Source organism: Cebus imitator, unplaced genomic scaffold (genome assembly GCF_001604975.1).
Source record: "Cebus imitator isolate Cc_AM_T3 unplaced genomic scaffold, Cebus_imitator-1.0 Scaffold562, whole genome shotgun sequence".
NCBI lineage: Eukaryota > Metazoa > Chordata > Mammalia > Primates > Cebidae > Cebus > Cebus imitator.
Window position 1 is genome coordinate 593385 of NW_016107877.1, and position 27327 is coordinate 620711.

At 38.5% G+C, this 27327-nt stretch overlaps 1 protein-coding gene across 1 annotated transcript in view; it reads left to right on the forward strand.

The window, feature by feature from the left end:
- Window positions 1-25932, forward strand: part of HMGA2 (high mobility group AT-hook 2) — a 136043-nt gene extending 110111 nt beyond the window's left edge. The window contains exons 4-5 of the mRNA XM_017515851.2: window positions 10756-10788; window positions 22959-25932. Of these exons, the coding sequence (XP_017371340.1) occupies window positions 10756-10788; window positions 22959-23006 (81 nt within the window). The 3' untranslated portion in view covers window positions 23007-25932. The remainder of the gene's footprint in view (window positions 1-10755; window positions 10789-22958) is intronic.
- Window positions 25933-27327: the final 1395 nt, after the last annotated feature.

Consider the following 27327-nt stretch of genomic DNA (forward strand, 5'->3'; position numbering starts at 1 on the left):
CGGGGTTTCACCATGTTGACCAGGATGGTCTCGATCTCTTGACCTCGTGATCCACCCGCCTCGGCCTCCCAAAGTGCTGGGATTACAGGCTTGAGCCACCGCGCCCGGCCTGCCCTAAATTCTTTTCTGGGGCAATGTAGAATAATGGAAAGGGAAAAAAGATGTGGAGCTATGCAACCTGGGCTGGTTTTGTAGCTTTATTATATACTGACCTTGGAATCTTCTGCAAGTCAGTTACTGTCTTTTAGATTCAACTTCTGCATGCGTGACTCAAATGGCGATACATGGTTGTTGTAAGGTTTAAATCAGACACTGCTCTTTTAAATCACTCTACAAACTGTGTCACTGTATTATTATCATATGATCGATATAAACAAAATGAAAACTCATGTCATCTTATCTTGAAATGAAAGAATGTTTGATTCCATGGATGTGATCATGAAGCAACATTCAGAGAGAGATTCCTGGAATATTCTATACAATGCTTAACAAAGATAAGCAGTTTTTAAGTTAACAGAATGCTAATCCCAGAATCATCAATTTTAGAGAAGTTCAGCTAAGTTAGGTAGTTCAAGACAGTTGCCTGAAGCTCTGCTTTGGTTTGAGATGGAGTAAATTTGGAAGACAAGCCGAGTGAAGTTTTTGATTTTCTGAAAAAGGGAATGGCGATTTTTTAATTTACAGCTTCTGAGGAAAGGTCATCAATCCAGAGAAGACCATGAAGGTAGGTCCAGGAAGAAGGTATCCTCTGGAAAGAACAGGGCATCAGGGTCGCTGTGGAAGTGTGAGAATGTAGCAGAAAGAACTCATTTCCACAACTGTTTAAAAACATTAAGGATATAAGCTAATGTTCGGGAATAGTTAACATTTCTCGGATTGAATATTAAGCTTCCTCCAAGGAAAACAACTCAACTGCTAAAGTCAGCCCTAAACTAGTGCCAAGAAAATAGTGCTAAATTAGGATTCTAGGAGAGATATGACTCAGTTAAGTATCATAGAGCGCTCAATCCATAAACTATCCCTTTGTAGTCCTTGAGAACATAAGCGATTACAAATAAATTTACTGACTCTTTCCTTAAGGAAAGGAAATGCCTAAAATCATGATTCAGCTTTTTAAATTCTGTTTCCATGTGTGACTGTTATAGCTGCTGGGAAATACTTGATAGTAAAATCATTTTGTAAAACCATTTTCAAATGTTTAGTCTAAGACCAGGAAAATGTTCTTGGAACCAAAGAAATTTTCTGAGTATTGATTCTAAATCTCTTTAGTCAGAATGATAGTAATAAGAACTGTTTTAAAAATTACATTATTTCTATAAACTTATGGGCAAGTGTACAAGAAAAGATATACATGTTACATGTCAAACTGTGTATATCTAGTTCAAGTCCTGATCCAATTTAATATAATCACTATCTGAATAATTGGCCAAATGGCAAGAAGATACATATCTTAAAGGGAATTTTAAGCATATTGCCAACATAATTGGAGTATTAACAACAAATCTGGATATTAATTATTGGTAATCTCCATTAGCACCTAATTTCATTTCCATTATTTCATATAGATGCCTCCTTTTCATCTAATATTAAACACCAATTAGTCTTTCTATCTGGCTGAAGTTGACATCAGCTAACGTTTGAACTTAGGCAGTAGCATCTATGCATACATGTTTGATTTGTGAAAACTCAGAGCATGGCAGTTCAAATATTTATTCATTTTCCTGTGCTGGTTCTTAGGCACATGTGTATATGCAAAGTGACCTAGCTTTGTGAATGGTCATACACAGAGAAAAAGAAATACATATAGAATAAATAATCTGTATTTATATATACATATATAGTGTTTCTTTTTTGAAAACTTGTAGCATAAGGAAATAGGACTGAAACATTCATTCTTTTCTATGAAGTAACATTAATATCACAATTATCACTCCACTTTTTGACTGACAGTGGGTTTTTCCCCTGAGATCTTAGAGAATCATAAAAATTGAGATGAAAAGTCAACTCCTGACACTGTATTTCTTTACTCCACCTGTGTGTGACTGTTTACTTCAGACTGCGTTATGTTCCTCAAAGCACAACCATCTCCTATAAAACAAAAACGCCTATTAAACAGCTGTAACTCCGGAGCACACCAGACCATCATCTTAACACTAACCATGGTTTAACAAACTGCATCTTTTGTCTTCTAATTTGTTAAGCTTAATTGTAATATTTAACTTTCCAAAGTGAAAGCAAAGAAATTTTCTTTCTTACTGTATTTCTTTGTGATGGGGAAAAATTGATACTTTTCTTTTGCTTCATCTTCAGATTTCTTCTTGAATTTTTTTTCAATGACCTTATCTCTACTTTCTCATTTTCCCTATTATAAAGAAAATAGTCATCTCCTTTTTCCTACGATTTATCTTGTCCATATTTGATGAGCATGCCTCCCCACACTTAAAAAAACACCGTAGAAAAAAATATTAACCTAAAATTCCACATTATACTCTAATATCTGTTTTTCATTTGTCTCCCTATTAGACTCTGGGCTCCTTGAAAGATTTCTTCTTTGTTTTCTATACCCAGTTCCTGTCTGTCATGTAGTTCAAATATCAATTAGTATTTGATGAGCCAATGAACCACTTCATCAGGTCAGATTACAGAAGGATGGATTTTGAAACTAATCATGACACTGATTTTTAAAGGGCTTTCCATTGATCTTTTCACTCCATTTCTAATGGGGAGACAAATGAAAGGCACCAGAGGGAAGGCAAAGCCTCCAAAGTATCAGCGCCTCCAATCTGTTCTCATGAGAGCTGCTGTGGCTCATTGCCACACACGCGCAGTCTGATGTTAATCAGCACTAACTAGAGCAGTTTTTGGCTATTCTTATCCTTGAGCAGATGAAACGAAGCCAGAAGCAGTGAGGGCACTTTGCTATAATAATCCAATAAATACTTTTGAAATGATGCTTAGTTTTGTCTTTTGCATTAAAGTGTAAGCGCAAAGCCAAGTAGAATAGAAAATAAAGAACACTTCCCATTTTCCACAATACCAAGTAGAAATTCCAGAAATTTTGCCAAAACTCCCCCATAGATTTATCACTTCTTAGGAGACTTTGTACAGAGAACTACAAAATCTCCTTTGCACCATAAGGGCCAGATGTTACTGTTGAATTGTAACCACCCGTGGCTACATGTGTACACACATTGCACAGTCATCTCAAAACGTACACAGGAGGCACAAGGAACGGAAGTTAAGACCTAATCTAGGCTTTTTTGAGGTTCAGACAAAACTCTCACTAGTTACTCCTGGAAGATGGTTTCTCCTCTTTACCAACGCCTCCCATTACTAGGGGGCAGATTCATTCCCAACTGAGGAAGCCACTAAAATAGAAAAGCTTTCAACTCAAGAAGAGTGGTGCCTACAGGTGTGATTTGTATAGCTAGCTATAGCTGAGTCTCATCCTCACAATACTGTATCAACATTTGATCTGAAAGAAATCCTTCAAACTTCAGATTATTCCTATCTAATTATCAAAATACATTTCTTAGGTACATTAAAACTTTTTGACCCCTTATTATTATAGAATACCTAGGACTCAACTCCCCTATATCTGATCAGTGTCTGAGTTGACCGTTAATTTTAAATTTAATTCAAAGTGATAGTTTTCATTCTATGCCCTCCCTGGATAGCTAAAGAGAAGTGTTACATACAATGCCAGCCATCCAGTTTCAATGAAGAGGTAGCATTCAGTTGGATTTGGAGTGGGTATGAGAATCTAGCCAGATGGCCACAAAGACAGTCCTAGTACTGTGGAAGAACCACAGCAAAAGCAAGAAACTGGAACATCACACCTGGTATAGGCCAATCTCTCCTTTCACTGCAATCTGGCAGCCTTTGGTAAAATAAGTGTAAGAGGCAGGATCCAGGCTGGAGAGGAGTGAGCAAGAAAATTGAGTACAGGATCTCAAAAGGTACAAAAAGGTACGCAGAAGGTACAAAAATCTGTTGGCTAATACAGTACAGCTTAATGACACGTCACAAAAATGAATCTTACTGAATTAGAAAAACCTTACCTTGATTGTATGGGATTAAACCATATGAAATTGCTGATAATTGATTGGTTGTGACCTACAAAAATGCAAGTTCATATGGCTCAACCTGATGGTATGAGTCACATGGGGTGAATGCTATGAAGAGACTCTGCCTCCACCTGTCCTGTTGATACAGGTCTGCAGGAGGATTTGCATCAGAAATCAGAGGGTTTTGTTTTTTAAGAGTCAGAGTCTTGCTATGTTGTTCAGGTTGGAATACAATGATTACTCACAGGTGCAATCATAGCACACTACGGCCTTGAACTTCTGGACCAAGAGTCCTCTTGCCTCAGCCTCCCAAGTAGCTGGGACTAAAAGCGTGTGCTAACATGCCTAGCCCTAAGATTTTTTTTTTTTTTACTTGACCTCCCCGGGAGCTCCAGCTTTCCATTGAGGGGCCTCAGGGGCATCCTGGGAGGGCAGAGATGGGAGGCCATGTGAATGATTCTCAGAAATACCATTTTGTCTGCTTTCTATTGTAGGGTTTCACATAAGATCCAACATAAAAGGAGTGGGGAGGTTCTTATGCTTTAGAAAAAAAAGTGGTCCAAACCCTCCAAAGCATGAAGTTCATTTTTTGAAAAGTGACCCAAACACAAATTTTGACATTTTGGAATACTGAAGTTTTAAAACTGTAAATCCGGAAGGCCATGAACAAGTATGTCGATCACATCATTTCATGAAAGGCAAATTCTTGACAATGGTCATCCTCCTTCAGCCAGGTAAATGTCAGATTCAAATAAAATATATTCAGGATAGCACTGTGAAATTTCTGAGGATAAGAGCATATCTCACAGCACGTAAATGAAAGTGGATCTTGTTGAATGTTCTATACAGACAGAAAGGTGGATGTTTTGAACCTTGAAATCACTTTGGACAAACGGTGAAGAAGGATATTATTGTTCACACCACAAGTCAAAAGATCCTCCCATCCATGTGCCTCAACCACTCAGTTGAAGCTGCTGCTGGCCTTGATGTTTCATGGCCATTTGGAGTGTTTACAGACAGATTTGATGATTACTTGTCTAGAATTTGAACTGTGTCTATTTATTCAATATTTTGGGACATTTTTCCCATAAATAATCCGTCAATTTGGTCTAGAAAGCAGTGAAGTCATTGAGTAATAGGTCTACATATTTATTGAAATGTTATCCATATGGTAGGGATACATTCATCTGTCAGTTCAGACAGATAAAACTGGCTACACTTATGTGGATACAAACATGATCATAAACCTCACTAGTTCAATGAGCTGGCTTACATCTAAAAGAGTCTTTTGGAAATTCAAAAACAAATATCTTTTGCATAAACATTTTTAATATGACACCATATTTAACTTATAATTTTAAATAACAGATTGTCCTGTGAGATGTTATTTTGTGAGGTGTGAAAGGCCCCCAAAATGTAACTCTCACTGAGGAATTTTTATAGAAATTAGGGTTTTTACATTGTTTTTTAGTAAATAGCTAGATCTGTCTTATACTATATTTCTATGAGAACAGAAAGCAGTCTACATGAAAAAAGATTATGCTAAGGCACAGAAGTACCTACTGATTGAACAATGGTCATATGTTTTTAAAACAAAATTATATGATTTTAAAACAAAGTGGGCAAATCACCTCCTGTTGGCTGACAAGATGCAAAGGATCTAATTATATTAAAATTCTGCTGCTTACATTAAACCCAGAGACTCATCTGCACAGAGAGCCATGTGAAGGGCTTCCTTCTTTCTAAGGTCATCTTAAGACCCTTTGCATAATAATCATGTTTGCTTTACCATACACTGTGCCTAATTTTTTTAAAAAATTAAGTTGGTAAGCTCAACTCAATCCTCTTTTTGTTTAATGTTTAGATTAGTACTAAAATGAACTACTAATGTCTGGGTCCTTTGTTTGCAAGGATTTTCTTTCAATATCTACCAGAAGGAGTGGCTTAGCTGTCTGAGTATCAGCTTTAAAGTACCTAGGCTTCCTGGAACCATAGATTGTATTCTTAGGAGGGCTGAAGAACTCTCTGAAATAGGTGGAATGGCAGACTATTCCTACAGAAGTGTCTTTCTACAAAATCTTAAAAACCCAAATAATCTGTGGACTTTAAAAATTCAGTGCCTTTTTTTCTTCCATTTGGAGAAATGCTGGTTTGCTGCATGACCTTAGAAATCCAAACATATGTCCTTTCCTTTTGCTTATCCTCTACAGTTCTTAGCATGTTGTACCCTAAGCTATTTGTATAGACTTGAACAATGATATTTATTTGCTTAAGCATTGTACTTTCAATTGTGGCTGAGCTAGTCCATTCTAAGGGCTAGACTGCAGAGAACTACTCACTGAAATCCATGTGGTTAGAAAGAGCCCTTCTTAATCTTCACATGATATGTTCAGTTGATGGGGTCTTTGAATTCTCACCATTTTTTTTTCTTTTGAGGCAGAGTCTTGCTTTGTCACCCATGCTGGTGTGCAATGATGTGATCCTAGCTTACTGCAGCCTCAACCTCCTAGGCTCAAGCAATCTTCCCACCTCAGCCTCCCAAGTAGCTGGGACTATAGGCATGCACCACTACACCTGGCTACTTAGTAGAGATGAGGTCTTACTAGGTTGCCAGGGCTGGTCTCAAACTTCTGAGCTCAAGCAATCACCTCAACTCAGCCTCCCAAAGTGCTGGGATTACAGGCATGAGCCACCGCAACTAGACACAGTTTTATTTTAACATCTATGAATCTAGTGCATTTCTTCAAAGTCCTTTGGTGATTTTGTTGATGGTGCTATTGATGTTTTGTTCTGGGAGGAAGCTCTATTTCCCCCCACTGTATTTTAGAAGTTTAAATGCAACCATGAAATGAGAGGATTTTCATTACAAGCTTTTTGAAAGGTGCAATAGTCTCAACATAATGAACTCAAAATCTCAGTGCCTTGAAGGGTTTGCATGCCAAGCTGACCAAGCGCCTAAATTGTATAAATTCCCTATGTACACACTTAGAAAGGGAATCATCAGATTGGTCTAAATAAACAACTTGAAAGGCTTTGCTATCTGTTCACTAGAACAGTCATTATGATGTCCACACCTTTAAGAGGGGCTCAGCCCCTCCACGGTTGATAATGAAGGAAGAACCTCCAAGTGAGGTGAAGCAGCTGGACTTTGCAGGCCTCACCCTTATCCCCCAGGATTCACTTTTCGTCAGCAACCTGGAGGAATCAGAGCTAGGCCCTGCTGAGTGATCTGGAGATGAAAATCAAAGCCGGGAAGTACAACTTCTGGATTGGATCTGGGTTTTACTTTTTTTCTTTCTTTTTTTTTTTTCAAGGAACAGACGGGTTTCTCTGGAGCATTATATCGGGGATTAAGAGAATCAGTAGACTCGGGTTGTTTTAGATTTAGAACGTTATCTCAAAAGATTATTTAAATTCCCTATGCCTTGGTTTCCCTGTGAGAAAATGAAAACAGTAAGGCCTGGGCCCTCCCAATCACAAAGGGGCAGATGTTAAAAATATAAAGGATTTTAGCTTTTATACAGGAAATGCATGTGCAAAACATTATTCATTTATTAAGGTGCATGAAAATTTACTGTTAACCACACAAAAGATTAATATGCATCATCGATATTATTCAAATCTTATAAAAATACGGTGGCCAGTCGCGTTTTTAATGCCAAGAACCCCGAGGAGCAACTGGTTTCTAAGCATCAACGCTTAGTTCTGAGCTGAGAGATGCCTCAAGGAAGATAAGAGACTTGCAGTTTGTTTGGCATCCAAAAAGCTTTCCAGACAGCAGTTTGTTTCCTTTCCCTTTTTATGAATGGTGGTAGTATTATGCTTCAGTCTGCGTTTTCTACCAAAGCCATTCATAAAAATAAAAACAAAACAAAATAACAACAACAAAAACTTTCTCGGCACAGTCTGGAGCCATTGGGTGCCAGAGGCTTGGAAAACATCCTGGCAGCCATAACCCCAACCAACATTGAAAGTATTCAAGGGTCTGTTTGTTTGGTGGTCTGAGAAGTATGAAGTGCTGTGTCTGAGGGTAGCTGGTAGAAGTTCCGTGACACAGACTAGGCCGGGAGCCAGGGCTGGCAGAGATTCAGACATTGTCTTTCCCCTCATTGAAGTGTCAGGATCTAATTCATGGAAAATTGGGTGAGCTGGCAGCCCTTTCAGAAGATTTCATTGAGCCGCAGTGTGCAGGAGTCACATGAATGCGGGAGCCTTGGCCAAAAAAGGAGGGGGATTTCTGAGCAGTAGGAACCAGTCAGCTTGCAAGAATGTGTGTGGATTTGAAACGGTTTGGGAGTAAACATGTGTACAGGTGTAATCAGCAGGAAAAAAAAGGGGAGGAGGAAGAGTGCTCTCTTCTTACAAATGACCCTTTGGAAATGAATCCTCTCTCAGCCCATGCTTTTGTGTCCTAAGAGGCAAGAAGGCTTCATCATTCTTGGCTCGATTCCCCCTGGAGAAAACATCATCTCAAAACTTGGGCTTTTATGATGACATCTTCTCTACTGTGATTTAAAGTCAAAAAGAAAAATGTCTTTTCCTTTGAGCAGAGGTACCTTGCCATTTATTTTCTTTTTATCTTGTCCATCTAAAAAAGAAGCTCTGATGATTTTTATATGGAACTTTTAATGTACCAGCAATAAACCGCTGTACCTCTGAGAGCAAGGAGCTCTCAGAATGAATGAAGAGGGGTTTCACTGATCTAGTGAATGTATCCTAACTGCTGTTATTTGGAAGAACTGTAGCAATTTTATTTTTCATTGGTGCAAGAAAGTCACTATCCACATCAGAGTAGCTCAGTTGTACTCACAGATCTCAGTGATGTGTAGGTAGAATAATTCAGGCTTATGTTGAGACATGAGAGTGAGAACTGGAAGTAAATAATCCATCGAAAAGCTCAGGCTTCAAATCCACCTTTTATAATGCCAAAGTAGTAACAAGTATTTTCTAGTACTCTATTGGAAAGTTAATTTAAGCAGGCGGAAAAACATTCTCTCGGATGCTTCACTGAAAAGAGGAGAGTTTTGCTCTACACATACAATACCTATAGATATAACACAAGAGTCTCCCTGTGACACCATCAAGAAACTGAACAAACTCACAGAATAGGAGAAAATATTTGCAAATCATAAGGGACTTGAATGCAAAACATTAAAAGAACTCTTACAACTTTGTCATGAAGAGATAGCAAATTTTTTTAAATGGGCAAAGGATTTAAATAACCCCAGGAGACATACAAATGGCCAATAAGCACATGAAAAGATGCTCAACATCATTAGTTGTGAGAGAAATTTAAATCGAAACAGCAGTGATGTTTAACTTCACACTCAGTTGGATGTCTATAATCAAAAAGACAGTAACAAGCATTGGCATCTATACGGAGCAATTGGAAGTCCAGATTTGTTGCTGGTGGGACTGTAAAATGGTGCAGCTGCTTTGGAAAGCTGTCTGGCAGCTTCTCAAAAAGTGAAACAAAGAATTACAGTATGACCCGGTGATTCCACTCCTAGGTGTATACCCAAGAATGGAAACATGTCTGCACTAAAACCTGTATATGAATGTTCATAGTAGCATTATTCACAATAGCCAAAAGGTGGAAACACCCCAGATGTCCACCAACTAATGAATGGATAGGTAAAATGTGGTATATCCATACAATGGAATGTTAGTTAGCATAAAAAGGAATGAACTACTGATGCTACCACGTGGATGACCCTAGAAAATCCTAGTCTAGTGGAAGAAGCCACACACAAAAGACTCTATATATATTGCATGATTGCACTTACATGAAATGTCAAGATAGGTAAATTTGTAGAGACAGAAAGTCAATTCATGGTCATTTAGGCATGGGAAGTAGCTAGGAATGTGGAGGGTACTAAGGAGTAACCACTAATGGGCACAAGATTTCTTTTAGAGGAGATGAATATGTTCTAAATTAGATTGTGGTGATGGTTGCACAACCCTCTGAATATACTAAAATATACTTTAAATGAGTGAATTGTGTGGTATGTAAATTATGTCTCAATGAAGGTGTTTTTAGAAAATAAAATATTAACAAATCAGGTACCTTCACGCCTCAGTTTTGTGCTGCATAGGCTAAAACAAAGTTAATCAAACAGTTAAGTTTCTTTCAAGATAGTTGGCATGTACTGCCAGACTTTCATTGGGAATTATTTTCATTGAGATAACCTATGCTGTATTTCCTTAATATAGAGAGATTATGAATAAACAGTTTTCTTTTTTTTGAGACAGAGTGTTGCTCTGTCACCCAGACTGGAGTGCAGTGGCATGATCACAGCTTACTGCACCCTTGACCTTTCTTGGCTCAGGTTATCCTTCCATTTCAGCCTCCTGAGTAGCTGGGACTCAGTTGCACACCACCACACCCAGTTAATTAGTTAATGTTTGTACTGTTTGTAGAGACAGGGTTTCACCATGTTGCCAGCATGATCTAGAGCTCCGGGGCTCAAGCCATCCATCCACCTCTGCCTCCCAAAGTGCTGGGATTATAAGTGTGAGCCACCATGACTGGCCATGTATAAACACTTTTAACTTCAGGTAAACCAGCTGAACTTTACGCTTTCCTCTTTTCTCTGCAGACAAGTATCTATATTTAAAATATGTATAACTAATTTTTTCTACAATGTACATTTTCTTTTAAAATATATCTTCTTCTTTTCCTCCTTAGCCACAACAAGTTGTTCAGAAGAAGCCTGCTCAGGTAAGAGATAGACATTTATTTTTTTTTCCCAATTAATATAAAAAGTGAAATATGTACTGAAAAAATCCCCAAACTAAATCTTTAATTAGTATTTCCTTCATTTTGATTATCATCTTGCTTTATTCTTGAAAATGTGTTTTAGCCTTCAAAGTCAGGAATATATAGTCTGCCGTTATACAGACTATAACTCAAAATTTCTCAAAACTTAAGGTCTTAAGTGTACAAAGCAAATATAAATACTTTAAAAAATAAAACTATTTTATTTTGGTGGCTCATATGTAAAGCAAACATTGTATCTTATCCTATGTTTTACCAATCCTTAAACATCAAATTTTGTCCTTCCCAACTGACTGTCTTTATTCTGTTGACTAGACACCAGACTCATATTTAATGATTCATGACTGGAAACATATTTCTTCATTGAACCATTTCATAATATTTGATGATCCCAAAACACTCCGAAGAATGCTGGAATACTTGGAAATTAAGTTATATTAATTTGCAGATTGAATTCTTAGATCTTATTTAAATAACTGCATCACAGTCTCTGAAGTTTTTGGCAACATCAAAATTGGGAAACAGCTCTTCGTCTCTTGCCCAATATTCCTGGAGCATCTTATCTTCACGATAATCTATACATACAAACAGTAAAAAAAAAAATCTTTATTGAGGAAGCATATCTTGAAGAAAACAAAACTGAAGTATAAATTAATCATGATTGCTAAGAATGTGAGCCATTATTAAAGTATAAGAAAGTCCTGCTGTCCTCCTCCCTTCTGGATGTAAATAGTCATTGGAGATCTAGGTGCTATCATGCTGAACCTGCTAAAATAAGTTATTGAGCAGTGTCATGAGCTACCAAATTCTTTTTTTTTTCCATTTATTTTATTGTATTTTAGGTTTTGGGGTACATGTGAAGAACATGCAAGATTGTTGCATAGGTACACACGTGGCAGTGTGATTTGCTGCTTTCCTCCCCATCACCTACATCTTCCATCTCTCCCCTTGCTATCTCTCCCCAACTCCCCACCCCCCACCAACCCTCCCCTATTTCCCCCCAACTGACCCCAGTGTGTAGTGCTCCCCTCCCCATGTCCATGTGTTCTCAATGTTCAACACCCGCCTATGAGTGAGAACATGCAGTGTTTGATCTTCTGCTCTTCTGTCAGTTTGCTAAGAATGATGGTTTCCAGGTTCATCCATGTCCCTACAAAGGACACAAACTCATCATTTTTGGTGGCTGCATAATATTCCATGGTGTATATGTGCCACATTTTCCTTGTCTAGTCTATCATCGATGGGCATTTCGGTTGGTTTCAGGTCTTTGCTATTGTAAATAGTGCTGCAATGAACATTCATGTGCACATGTGTCCAAATTCTTTAAGTAGAATTCCTTTATGTAATTTTAAGTATCCATGGAATCTTTTTCCCTAGAATTCATTAAAAATCTACCTTGCATCCTGTTTTCTTAGGTCAATGTTGCCTTGCCTGGGAAAGACCACCTGGGCAATCTTATATGTCTATTATTCTCTAAAAATGCCACTTAAGAAGAGAATTGAAACTTCTAAACACATGAAAAGATCCAGGGGAAGTGTCTTCAAACAATTACACATGAGCTTTAAGTGGAATAAAAACAGAGTTACCACAAAAAAAAAATTATTTTCATTGCTGTTCCCATACCTAAAAGCTCAGAGTGGGAGAGCGGTGCTAAAAGACCTGGTGTTTGTGTCTGTCAGCAGTATGTAAAATATATATATATATAAACTTGACATTTTAAGTAGGAGAACCCAAATATATTTAGCCTCTCATCCTTTATCTGTACAAAAATCAAGATAAAGTAAATTGATAATTCTGTGCATTTGAGTCAAAAGATAAGGCAGAGTTCACATTTGCATCACAGGCTTTGAACTATAGATTAATAATCTTATGTGGTTTGTTAATATTGATTCAATCCCTGTTCTTAGTGTCATAGGGAAGATGAGTCAAACAAAGAAAAACAGTCACCGCATCTGAGAAATGTATTTATATGTACATGCCTGTGTGTATCCAGTGGCATGCTGGAACCAGCCCTTAAGAGCAAATAGTGAACATCTCTTCTGAATTCCGTGTTCAGTAATGTCAAGTAGGTCGCTTGAAATCCACTATGGTGGGAGTAGTTACACCATGGAAAGTGACAAATACTACAAATCAGGACTTATTTGAAGAGCAAGTTGTTAAACATTTACTTCCTCAGCTTGGCCTCACCCTTCAGCGATTCTGTTTATTTGGTCTGGAGATCCATCAGTATTTTTTATGAACTCCCTAAGTGAGTTTAATGTGCAACCAGAGATGAAGACACTCAGTGAAAACACATGAGAAGATGTTTGAGCATTTGTTGAGCAAATGGCCACAGAATGTGAATGTGCATGGGACACACGGGGGTTACAGATGAATGAGTGAAATGCCTCAGGTTGTCAAGGGGATGACACCCTAGAGTGGAATTTTCTTGTTTGATTTTTTTGTTGTTGACTTGCAGAAGGGAAACCAAAACATAAATTAAGGGAAAGAAATAACAGATGAGATGAATGGCATGTACAAAGGCAGAGAGGCAAGAACAAATGCATCATAGGTGGAGATTATTAATGTGGCCAGAACTGATTGCAAGGTGGACATTAATACACCAAGAAATAACATAAGTGAAATCACAGTTTTTTCCCCATGAGAATCCAGAATCTCAAAGAAGCTGCAAGTGGATTGAGTTGATTTTCAAGGATCAACCTGGCTATCTTACAGACCCTGTTCCAGATTTGCCCTTTATAGAAGAGTTCAGACTCAGAATTATAAAAAAGAACATGAGCTCATTGGGCTACCTAATTTACATTGTCTAATGACACAGTGATGAATTATATAAACACGAGGACTATGTGAAAGTTCTTGGAGGATAATGTAAATTTTACACTACATTCAAAAGAATCTCTTCCTTTTCCATCTGTTTCTTTCAAAATACCCTCCCAGATGGCTTTCCCATGTGGCAATCTGGATTAACTCAGCCTCATATCCTTCCTTCAACAGAACTTTGAGCGGTTACATTCAGAATCACTTTGGAGGTGGTAAAAATTTTAGCACAACTAAATATTTTACATCTAAGAATAAGGGCTCAGCTGTGTGTAAAGAGACATAGGTTTTTCTGTCTGGCCCCATCACTGGGCTAATTAATTTCTATTTGCTCTATTTATCCATCTATGAAATGGGATAATAATAATGCCTCTCCTTACTCCCAAGAAGATTAAAAGAGATTCATAATTATATAAATTCCAGGTAGCATTATTACATTCTAACTTATTTTTGACTATTAAAGTTTTTCATTTCCAGAGATTTACAGTCTCAAAAATTCTAGAATCCTAATTTATTCCAAAGTACTTCCTCTTTGACCTCAAGTGTTTTCACTGAATGTTTTGTAAAGCACAATTTCTTTAGGATTTAGGATTTTCTTTAGCAAGAAGTATTCTAGTAATTGCTCCATCCTTTAGCCCGAATGAGGGCTAAAGCATTCAGAATCATCTTCATTGTATTTATGTCACACGTTTAGAGAATAAGAAAGGCCTTGTGATAAAGTATTCTCATACTGCCCAATGCTGAAGCCTCCTCAGAACTTCAAGAATGGTCCTTCCTGAACCTGGGGTACAAAGCAGCAGAGTTTATTCTGAGGAGACAAATTCAGAGTTATGATAAATCTCAGCACCTACATATGCACTTGTGTTTGTGTATACAAGTACATGCAACTAGAGAGAAATAAAAAGTAAAGGGACACCCTGTTGTGGGGGTTTGTGTTTAGGAAATCCACCAGGTGCCATCAGCTGCAAACCTCAAGTGTGTCCCATAATCCTAATGGGAGAGTTAATAGCCTCTTAAAAATCTAAAGGGGACAATCTGTAATACTCACGCTTTTTTCTAAAATTCCAAAACCAATGAAAACAGCTTACAAAATAACTCTATTTCCACTTCAAGTGATAAAATAAATAATAAATGGAAATTAGCTGATTAAAATAAATAGAAATGAGGCTGGGTGCAGTGGCTCTTGCAATCCCAACACTTCGTGAGGTCAGGAGTTTGAGACCAGCCTGGCCAATACGGTGAAACTCCATCTCTACTAAATACGCAAAAATTAGCCAGGCATGGCGGTGGGAGGCTGACAAAGGAGCATTGCTTGAACCCGGTTGCAGTGAGCAGAGATCATATTCCTGCACTCCAGCCTGGGTGGCAGGGAGACTCCATCTCAAAAAAAATAAAGAGATAGAAATGAGCTCGTTTTTTAGCAATTTGAGCAGTTGAATTCTCAGTCATATGAATTACATTTTTAACTCTAATCGGACATAGTGGTTGGTTTTTCTTTTTCTTTCTTTTTTTTCTTTTTTGTATTGTCCAGGCTGGAGTGCAGTGGCATGATCTTGACTCACCACAACCTCCGCCTCCTGGGTTCAAGTGATTTTCCTGCCTCAGCCTCCTGAGTAGCTGGGATTACAGGCATGCACCACCACACCCAGCTAATTTTGTATTTTTATTAGAGACGGGGGCTTCTTCATGTTGGTCAGGCTGGTCTCGAACTCCCGACCTGAGGTGATCAGCTCACTAGGCCTCGGCCTCCCAAAGTGCTGGGATTACAGGCATCAGTCACCACGCCCGGCAATAAAAGAAACACCATAAAAGCATCAGATTATTAGAGGGTGCTCTGCTTCTCAAGTTTTTACTTTAATAAAAATAAGTCTGCATCTGAGATGTCTAAAAAAATCTCACTATCTGGTATCTGACATTGCTATTTCCCTTCGAAGGCTGAGGACTCCCTAAAGGGACTCCCTAAATGTAACTCAGAAAATTTTCTCTCACTTTTCTTCCCTACCCAGAGGGAAAACAGGTTTTTAAAATCCTAACAGTACTCCACCCTTTCAATCTGCTTTCCTCATTGTTGTATAGCCCTGGCAAGCAATGCCTCTGGCAATTAGGGCAGGTATAAACCTGCTTTTTTCAGTTTCCCAATGAGAGGATTGAAAAGTTTTCAGTTTCGAAAAGACAGGAAACAAAGCTTTCTGTTTCAAAAAAGAGCTTTTACTTGCGAGTAACATCTTCTGTGGGTGGTGTGCACCAGGGCAAAGAAATCTCAGTAAGCCTTGATTATCACGGGATTTTTTCCCTCCTTAAAATAAAATGTTGAATGTTTTTACAGAGACTTCAAGGGCAGTTTTAAGGATGTTTATATTTCAGACAACCTAAACATTGTTTGGAGCAAAATGAGAGATTTCATTTTGGGACAAGCAAGTTGATGAATTGCAGTCAGCATCTCGTTCTCAAAGAAGGCATTTTTACTGGGGGCTTTTAGTCTAGACATACAAAGAGGGAAGGAGGAAAGGGGAAAGCATTTACATGGTACCTTGGCCAGTGCAGTAAATAGTTCATAATAAATCAGACTTACAAATATTCACTCTTCTACTCACTCAAGGAACATAATGATTTATACCGCCTAAGTTGTAAAGATTACTGATGTATTTATTTTCTTACTTATGCTCTTTCAAGCTGGTAAAACATCTTGTGGGCCAGTAAATGTTTAGTACCAACTGGCAAAACATGAAGAATCATATCAAAGGCTGCCCTGAGTTGCACTGTTTTATCATATAGGAAATACTTTTTGACTTAACCTCTGACCTCTGACATGACAAAGGTCAAGGGAAAAGGAGACAGCGACATGGAAACCAAGGTTTAACCCTTAATAAAGTAGCTCAAGGACATAGCAGCACAGGGAAATTGGAGGGCAGAGGAAGCATATCAAAATGATTATTAACTATAAACAGATGAAGTAATTAACTTAGCTAACAGTTGTAATACAGGAATATTGGCAGGGTGAAGTCAGCAGTTCTTGGCAGGAAATGTTTTATAGAGATGACAGCTTCTAACAGAAGTGAAAGAACATCATTCAATTTGGGGCAACTTATAAAACTCTAAAAGGCAAAATTTAGTGTTTCTGGACTTGACAAATTTACTATGGGAGTTGTTTTTTTTTTTTTAAAGTATGACTGTTTCTGTGTGGGGAAGTCTGTGGATTAGGCTAAAAACAAAATGGCAGTGGCCGCCTGCATTTCCCCTTCATGTTGCAGAATTTTCCTCTACATTTTGATGTGAACTGGATAAAAACCAATATTTACTCAATATAAAACCTTCTTACTCTCTAAACTTGCTGACCCAAATTAATATGGAACAAATAGCAATTGGCTTGAAAACCTGGTCTTTCTAAGAAAATCCTGAATGGTTGAATAGAAATATGTTGCATTGTCTCAGACACTTACATTCAGGAAATGTTTGCTGGACACTCGGATGTCTACTGAGAAATTATTTGTTAAGTCATAACTCAGGATAATAAAAAACGTTTGATGCAACAATGATTAAAATCCACAAATATTCTGTTCCCTGGCAATAAATACAACATCTCTGCAGAATTTTACACATCTACAAAACAAAGGGAAAAGGTGTTTCCTTGTCTATGCCATTAATAAGCACATCTGGAATATAACCCTTAAACACTCCTTAACCTAATCATAATTTTTAAAGCTACTTTGCATAAAAATAAGAGCATTCCTCAACAGTTGTGGAAACGTTGAAATTAAGTTTTCTTCTTCTGGGCTGGGCACAGTGGGTTACGCCTGTGATCACAGCACTTTGGGAGGCCAAGGCAAAAGTATCCCTTGAGCCCAGGAGTTTGAAACCAGCCTGAGTAACAGAGTGAGACCCCATTTGTATATTAAAAAAAAAAAAAAATCCCTTCTTTTAAATACTTTTTTTTAATGCAAAAACCCTTTTACTATGTCTTTACCTATTTTTTAAATGCAGTGCTCCTGCAATAAGAATTGAACCTGGCATGGGGAACTGATCAAACCGGTAATCCTCAGAAATCATGACTCCTGAAAACTTGCAATTAGTTTATACCTAAAATGATTTCCGTATTTGAAAAACGTCACTACCATCTGAAGATTTTTTAAACATAGCCCTTTATCCCAGGAAGGAGAAATTCATTGTATCCCAGAGACCAGAGTTACTCCTGTTGCAATATTTTCAGTAATGGAACACTCTGTTGAGGCTACAGATAAGACAAGCAGAAGTCCTTTTTAGGAATCTAAGACATTTTATTTTACTTTCCTCTGGAGACATTATTTAATAATAAGTTTTTTTCTTTCTTAAGAACTTATCCTTGAATCACAGGTAAAGAATCACAGAATGAGTAACTGACATTAATAGTTTCACACTATAGTCGTACAGAATTTCTACTCTTTTTCAGGGTTTTTCCAAATGGTTGTCACATTTCCCACACAACCCTGCAGTGCAGATAGACATGGATAATTGTTACTGGTCTGACATAGTGGGACTGAGACTTGCTAGTGCCACGGTTGGCACCTATGATTAGTAAGGTCCAAGAGCAACCTTCTTTACATTAAACATGCCCCAGCAAGACCTTCAAACCAACTTTATCAAGTTGATGCTAACACATGCAAAGTGGTCCTAACACTTCTCTATGTTTTTATATACATAACGCAAAAATAAAGGCAAGACCAGGTACAAGTGCTATCAATATCTCAACTTCTTGTTTCCTTTTGAAAAACATATTTCCCGCCTCACATTTCCAACAGAATCCCTTGCTCTTGCCAGATTGTATGGTTTATATATGTTCCATCTAACATGTTTTTTAAGAAATCTGCTGCCCTAGTTGAGGAAATAATCACTTTCCATTAAGTTAAGCAGCCCCGATAAATTTTAAATTAAAATGTCTGGTAGAGAAATAGAAAAATTTAGCTTTGTGGTCTTGCCGGTCACCTAGCTACAGATAGAACTTGAAAAATTGGTTCCTGCTCATTGCTGCTGAGGAGAGCCCTCTATTTCTGTTGTGACAGGACTGACTCAAGCTATTCATGAACATAAAAAACTCCTGAATGTGTCATTCTGAGTTCCTGAGTTGAACATACACAGATGACAAAAAGGAATGCCATTTAGCCATAACTACCCTTTCTAGATTACCAGGTATTTGTAGGTTTATTGGCAAGATAGCTTAAATTACAAATGTATTTCTGGCCTGCAACATCATGTAATAGAAGAGTTGCAGAATTATTTGCAGTTAAGAAAAGAAAGATAAGGATCTGTTAAAGCCAACATATACTTCTGTGATTTTTACACTCTTTACCACACGCAAAGGAGGGCATCCTGGTGATACCACCCTGGAGTTTGTATTTCCTGGTTCCATTTACAATCCACTGCCCTCTTCTACTGCAGACCTGCTGTTTAGTCTGCATCTGAAAATTAAACCCAGAGCCTCAGCTCTTAGCATTAAATATTGAGCTTCCTTCCAGCACACACCCTTACCAATGCCTGTATGGTAAGACTGATTAAACTCAAGACATTTTAAAATTTCATCAGCATTAGGAGTTAAGTTTGGATATTGAGCCATCTTCCTCCTTCTTTTTATTCAATTAGCAAAAGTATACCCAAAGGCATATACCACATGCATCATGTTGAACCAAATTAAAAGAAGAGTGATTTGTGCAAACTACATTTCGGGGCTTTAGTGGAATTTTTTCCAAGCTTAGCTAAAACAATGAAAGAGTTAACATTTATCAAATTCCTTTTTTCATGAACAAAAGAAAAACTAAGGCAAAGTAAGTGTACTTTTCCAGTAGTTATAATAAAAATATAGTTTTCCAACTCTGCCCACCTCTGTTCCCTGTTTTCTGCCAGGAAAGCTCACACGTTTTGGCCTGGTACTGTGCAGCCTCACTTGTCTCTGTAAAGTAGCTGCGTGATGGCTGGGAGCAGTTCAGTGTTTAGAGGTCTTAGTGGCTGGTGCTTATAAAAATGGCACTGTGCACTACTTTGAGAAGACCTTTCATCTGAACATTTCTGAAGCCCCATTCCAACAGGTAAGACTTCTTGACCAAAGAGCTGCTCTTTAGCCTTCCCACGCTGCCACTAGACCCTAATGAGATATGTGCAACTCTTGGCTACAGTTTTCATCTCCTTAATACTTCAAGGCTCCTGCTGGGAGCTACACAAGCTCAAAAGTCCTTTGGCCATTAGGTGACAAATATGAAGACATTTTAAAAAACATGTCAAGGTACAAGGTATTGTCTACAACACTCAGCCATGTCTTTTAAGTTACTAAAGATGATTGAAGCTCAGGGGTCCCTACCAACTCCTCAGTTACAGAAACAGGACTCTTTGGGGATGTCAGAGTCAGCTGCTTATTCTCCATGTCACCTGTTTCTATTCCCTCTTTGCACCACAGAAGCACCCTGTGTTAAGTCTGGCCAGACTATGACACTTAGGGGAGCTGAGAATGGGTTTTCCAACCTCATTCCTGACAGGGAGGGCTTTTCTTCTCTTCACTGAATGCACACTTGTGGTACAGAATTCAACATGTAGCCAAAGGCCAAGTCACTGGGAAGGTGAGAGCTGAGGTTTGCAGAGGTGGGAAGAGCCACCCGCCCCGCCACATCGCCCCTTTGGGAACCATTCCTTCCTTTGAAGGGTGGCCAGCCAGTGATATGCCAAGAAGAGTGAGCTCTCCAGTAACTAGACATTTGAGAAAACCATCATTCTGAGCATGTGAGAGCCACACTGCCTCCAAATGTTTAATGGAATGAGATTCCCACCTTCTGATATCCTAGTCATGTTCCTAGTACTAACTGATAATTACTAGTAGCAGAATTCCAAGGTCGGCAGAAATATACATTAATAAACCAACTATCCACATTTTGTTAAGGACGGTTAAGTAAAGGAAACAATATGACCTACTACCATTTTCATCTGAATTGTGTCTAAGCGGGTAGAATACAGGAGTTTCAGGAGCTCACATCAGGCACAGTTTCCGGGAATATTTTGAAAAGCTGATCACATTCCATCTAGTACAAGGTCTTTGTTAAGTTCATGGCCTGAAAATTCTGTTTACTTCCAGATTTGCAAGTACCTTGGTTTGCAGATAGTATAGAAAAATCAAACAGAAAGGGAATAATTACAGCTCAATCCAGAAGGTTTGCCAGCTTGACTGAGCTCTATTAATTTGTTAACCATGAGAAGGAATAAAATATACCTGCTGGCTTTTATACCGTAATCTGTTTCAGAGTAGTCACCTAAGTCCACACCTCATGTCATAATGAGAAGTGAGTCATTTGGGGACGGACGAAGTGTGTATCTGCCTAACAGCTTAGTGACTTTCTGGAATTTAAATATTAAGTGAAAAGACAGGGTCACAGGGCAGCTGATCTTTGGCTTGTCTCTCTTTCGTCTGCCCATGGCTTTGATCATGCTACATCCTCCTTTGTGGCCAGGGCTCCACAGAGAATCTCAGGGTCATGGCCTATTGCCTAGTCAAGAGGTATAAACCTGCTGCTTAAATATGTGAAGCCCGCAGTTTGGGGGTTGGGAGTTAAAGGGGAGGTAGCCTCATACGTTCCACTTTTCCCACAAAACCCAAAGCAGACTAAACAAAACCGGTGTGAAATCTCATGACTTGATGCTGCCATGGTTATATTTTTCAAGCTGTAACCCATTCATTTGTATGTGTGTTTATTCCCAGGATTTACAGCTCTTTCAGTCTTCAGGGGGAAAGGGAATATTTGAAACCTTTTGCATAGGGTTTGAAGTAGGCAGTGGCCTGTGATTAAAGCCCAGGATAGAGTCTGTGTGTGTGTGTGTGTGTGTGTGTGTGTGTGTGTGTGTGTGTGTGCGCGCGCGCACATTCATGTGAGTGTGTGAGTGCCCGTTCATGTGGGTTTTCTTCCTCCCGTTTGCTGCTTTTACGCAAAAGCGTCACACATGGTAGCATTTAGGAGCCCCTTCACAGCTGAAGTGTTTCAAACACTAATGAATGGAGGTTTGGTCATATAATGCAGACAAGCTTTAAGGCATGCTTTACTGAATGGTGTACTGTAGTGACCTGGGAAAGGAAGAGAGGTATAAATTGTGTCGGTTAGCCACCCAGACAAAATGAAGCCATGTGGAAAATCAAATCTATTAAAGTATGAAGACTGTTATAAGCTGTTTTAAGCTGGTCATTCTTAAAGGGGCTCGGTCTCCTGCAGGAGTAAATGTTTACCTCTTCTCCCAGATCTTTTTCACATGCCGTCTTATGAAACAATGTGCAGCATTTGATAAAAATCATCCTCTCACTCACGACGCTTTTATCGGAAATGTTTATTGTCTCCGCTTTACCACCCATGTCCTGAAAGGTACTGCACATTTGTTAAATAAGCAAAAGGGAAGAGAACTTTGCTGCTCAAGCCAACTCGCAGAAACTCCAACAAATTCCAGAGCCATAAGGAATCAGAAAAAGGAAAAGGGAGGGAGGAGTTAGATTTATATGAAGAGGGGGCCTTGCAAAAACATATATATTAGATTTTCTCTGCTTGGCTAGCCCACCATCAAATGTTTGGTAGATGTGGATTCGTACTGAGATTGAGCAGTTACGCCGAACTCTGCTCACTGTCTCAAAATGTGCTTTAATACATACAAGGGGGAGGAAATGGATTTGGGAAGCCTTGTTGTCCGCTCTGCCCCTGCTCTCACACTGCCTCTGCACAGTAGCATACCGGTCACATGCAGATGCTGGCACCAATACTGACCTGACCCACATCCTGGTCCCACACGCCCTGTAATTTGGGGCATATTACTTGTCTGTGCCTTGGTTTTCTCATCTGTAAAATAGTAATAATAACAGAAGGTGCGTAAGCATCTGGTAAGCACTCTAAAAATATTAACTATGATTACCAGTATCTGGTAATAATATCTGATGCCAGTATCTGAAGAATGGCATGGCATGCTGTCGGGAAAAATTTATCCATTCCTGTTTTTTTTTCCTAATTGGTGAGTAAGCGTGCATTGCCCTGACATTCTCTGGACAGCAAACAATTGAATTTGCTGACCAGCGCCATGATGTCAAGCCTAAAGTCAACAGTGGCTAATGACTGCTCTGGGAAAAAACAACACCTTGATTCCTCAATTACGGTTTAAGAAGCCTGGGGATGAGGGCTCGCCATCATCGTCATCCTCTTCTGAGGCAAGCATAATGTGCTGTGGAAACAGGTTACCTCTGCACTGTTTGCAAGAGCAGCCCACACAGTATAACGGTTGAGTGTCATGGCTGTGCCCTTTGTGTGTTCCAGGAGGAAACTGAAGAGACATCCTCACAAGAGTCTGCCGAAGAGGACTAGGGGGCGCCAACGTTCGATTTCTACCTCAGCAGCAGTTGGATCTTTTGAAGGGAGAAGACACTGCAGTGACCACTTATTCTCTATTGCCATGGTCTTTCCACTTTCATCTGGGGTGGGGTGGGGTGGGGTAGGGTGGGGCGGGGGAGGGCGGGGGTGGGGCGGGGAGAAATCACATAACCTTAAAAAGGACTATATTAATCACTTTCTTTGTAATCCCTTCACAGTCCCAGGTTTAGTGAAAAACTGCTGTAAACACAGGGGACACAGCTTAACAATGCAACTTTTAATTACTGTTTTCTTTTTTCTTAACCTACTAATAGTTTGTTGATCTGATAAGCAAGAGTGGGCGGGTTTTCAGAGAAAAACTGAATTGGGTTTAGTCAATCACTGCACTGCATGCAAACAAGAAACGTGTCACACTTGTGATGTCGGGCATTCATATAGGAAGAGCGAGGTGTGTAACACTGTACGCCTCAAACACCACCCCAACCCACTCCCTGTAGTGAATCCTCTGTTTAGAACACCAAAGATAAGGACTAGATACTACTTTCTCTTTTTCGTATAATCTTGTAGACACTTACTTGATGATTTTTAACTTTTTATTTCTAAATGAGACGAAATGCTGATGTATCCTTTCATTCAGCTAACAAACCAGAAAAGGTTATGTTCATTTTTCAAAAAGGGAAGTAAGCAAACAAATATTGCCAACTCTTCTATTTATGGATATCACACATATCAGCAGGAGTAAATTTACTCATGGCACTCGTTTTCAGGACAACACTTCATTTTTGGGAAGTCTACTTCCTACAGAGCCAAATGCCATTTAGCAATAAATAACACTTGTCAGCCTCAGAGCATTTAAGGAATCTAGACAAGTAAAATTATCCTCTTTGTAATTTAATGAAAAGGTACAACAGAATAATGCATGATGAACTCACCTGAACTATGAGGTGGGAGGAGCGAAATCTAAATTTCTTTTGCTATAGTTATACAATTTAAAAAGCAAAAAAAAAAAAAAAGGGCAGTCTCTCTTTCTCTCTCTCTCTTCCTCTCTCTTTTCATTGTGTATCAGTTTCCATGAAAGACCTAAATACCACTTACCTCAAATTAAGCATATGTGTTACTTCAAGTAATACGTTTTGACATAAGATGGTTGACCGAGGTGCTTTTCTTCGGCTTGAGTTCACCATCTCTTCATTCAAACTGCACTTTTAGCCAGAGATGCAATATATCCCCACTACTCAATACTACCTCTGAATGTTACAATGAATTTACAGTCTAGTACTTATTACATGCTGCTATACACAAGCAATGCAAGAAAAAACTTACTGGGTAGGTGATTCTAATCATCTGCAGTTCTTTTTGTACACTTAATTACAGTTAAAGAAGCAATCTCCTTACTGTGTTTCAGCATGACTATGTATTTTTCTATGTTTTTTTTAATTAAACATTTTTACAAATACTTGTTTCAGCTTCTCTGCTAGATTTCTACATTAACTTAAATATTTTTTTAACCAAGTCGCTCCTAGGTTCTTAAGGATAATTTTCCTCAAACACACTACACATCACATAAGATTTGACTGTAATGTTTAAATACTATCCTCCATGTCTGTACCTCAAATGAATTGTTTAAGGAAATGGACTAATTGACTTGCAAAGACCTACCTCCAGACTTCAAAAGGAATGAACTTGTTACTTGCAGCATTCATTTTTTTTTTCAATGTTTGAAATAGTTCAAACTGCAGCTATCCCTAGTCAAAACTATTTTTATAAAAGACATTTGATAGAAAGGAACACATTTTAACATACTTTTGCAAAATAAGTAAATAAGTAATAAAATAAAAGCCAACCTTCAAAGAAACTTGAAGCTTTGTAGGTGAGATGCAACAAGCCCTGCTTTTGCATAATGCAATCAAACATATGTGTTTTTAAGATTAGTTGAATATAAGAAAATGCTTGACAAATATTTTTCATGTATTTTACACAAATGTGATTTTTGTAATATGTTTCAATCAGATTTATTTTAAGCGCTTCTTATGTAGAGTTTTTATGCCTTTCTCTCCTAGTGAGTGTGCTGACTTTTTAACATGGTATTATCAACTGGGCCAGGAGGTAGTTTCTCATGACAGCTTTTGTCAGTATGGCTTTTAGTACTGAAGCCAAATGAAACTCAAAACCATCTCTCTTCGAGCCATTTCAGGGAGGTAGTTTCAAAGGCCACATACCTCTCTGAGACTGGCAGATCGCTCACTGTTGTGAATCACCAAAGGAGCTATGGAGAGAATTAAAACTCAACATTACTGTTAACTGTGCATTAAATAAGCAAATAAACTGTGGCTCATAAAAATAAAAGTCACATTCCATATCTTTGGATGGGGCTTTTAGAAACCTCATTGGCCAGCTCATAAAAATGAAGCAGTTGCTCATGTTGGCCAAACATGGTGCACCGAGCAATTTCCATCTCTGATGAAGTTACACTTTTATTTCCTGTACGTTGTACAATCAAAACACACTACTACCTCTTAAGTCCCAGTATACCTCATTTTTCATACTGAAAAAAAAAGCTTGTGGCCAATGGAACAGTAAGAACATCATAAAATTTTTATATATATAGTTTATTTTTGTGGGAGATAAATTTTATAGGACTGTTCTTTGCTGTTGTTGGTCGCAGCTAAGTAAGACTGGACATTTAACTTTTCTACCATTTCTGCAAGTTAGGTATGTTTGCAGGAGAAAAGTATCAAGACGTTTAACTGCAGTTGAATTTCTCCCTGTTCCTTTGAGTGTCTTCTAACTTTATTCTTTGTTCTTCATGTAGAATTGCTGTCTATGATTGTACTTTGAATCGCTTGCTTGTTGAAATATTTCTCTAGTGGATTATCACTGTCTGTTCGGCACAATAAACATAACAGCCTCTGTGACCCCCATGTGTTTTGATTCCTGCTCTTTGTTACAGTTCCATTAAATGAGTAATAAAGTTTGGTCAAAACAGGTCGAGAAGGGAGACACTCACAAATCATTTTGTTGCACCCCTTGCACACACCTTTGCATACATGTACATAAAGTGTGTTTTACACATCATACTCCTTCAATCAACTGCTCTGAGCTTGCCTTTCGGATTCTGTCATTTAATTCTACAGAGACAATCTTACAAGAAACATAAAGAACAAGCTGCAGTTCCAAACTATATAATTTTTCCTTAAGGCTGGCACCTACAAAGCTTGTAAAGGATGTCCCCAATGCACAAGTTGTCTTTAAAGTAACATTGGAGAGACATCCAAAAGTTTGATGAAAGGAATACAAAATGAAAGCCACAAAGTGTCTCCTAGATAGGAGCCTTTTAACACTAAAAACTATTAGCAGAGTCAGAATGATTCCACCAAGTTCAAGATCAACTTGACACTTGTTACTAATTATTAATAAATCCAGGATTTTTAAAAAGCTAAAACTTTTGGTTTGTATTATCACCATTGTTACTCAAACTTTCTTCATTTAGCTTCTTCCGGGAAGAACTTGCCCATTTTAAGACGTCTACTGTCAAAAAATTTGTTAAACATATTACTTCATTCCTGAATTCTTTCTTTTATTCTCACAACCAGTATTCTGTGAGTACCTTACTGAGTTATCCTGAAAAGTGGTTGCATCCTGAAGTCCCTGCCAGTACCAGGGACAAATCACAGGCCCTCTCACAAAACGTCTTTATGGTCACCATCAGAGAGGGGTCCCGAGCCTGCATGGAGAATGAGTTTCAGCCCATGTAGCATTTCACATGGGAGTGTGGGGAGGGCATGCATCTTTTAACGGGGCTGAGGATGCTCAACTCTTTGGTAAATTCAGGAATAGTAAGTGGTTTAGGAGTCTAGGTGAAATAAAAACAGAATTTAGGAATGAATACCCTCCAGCCAGGGGGCATATCATGCAAGCTCCAGCTGCAGCAAAACTTCAGAGAAGTGAAACCTAAGAAGTCCAAGACCAGCACAGTGGCACACTCCTATAATTTCAGCTACTCGGGAGGCTAAAGCAGAAGAATCACTTGGGTCCAGGAGTTGGAGGCTGTACACTATGAGCGCACCTCTAAATAGCCCCTGCACTTCAGCCTGAGCAACACAGAAAAACCTCATCTTTTAAATTAAAAAAAATAGCCCAAGAGCAGAGAGAAGAGGGCAATCTTGATGCTCCTCTTTCCAAGTTAATTTTGTGAGATGACTTTTTATTGAACAAGACTAATTTCTAGAGTTAGGTAAGGTCATCCTTGAGCAATTACTCTTCAGATCTAGGAATTCTGGCCTAAAAGAGGAAGAAAAGTTGAAAAGAATCAAAA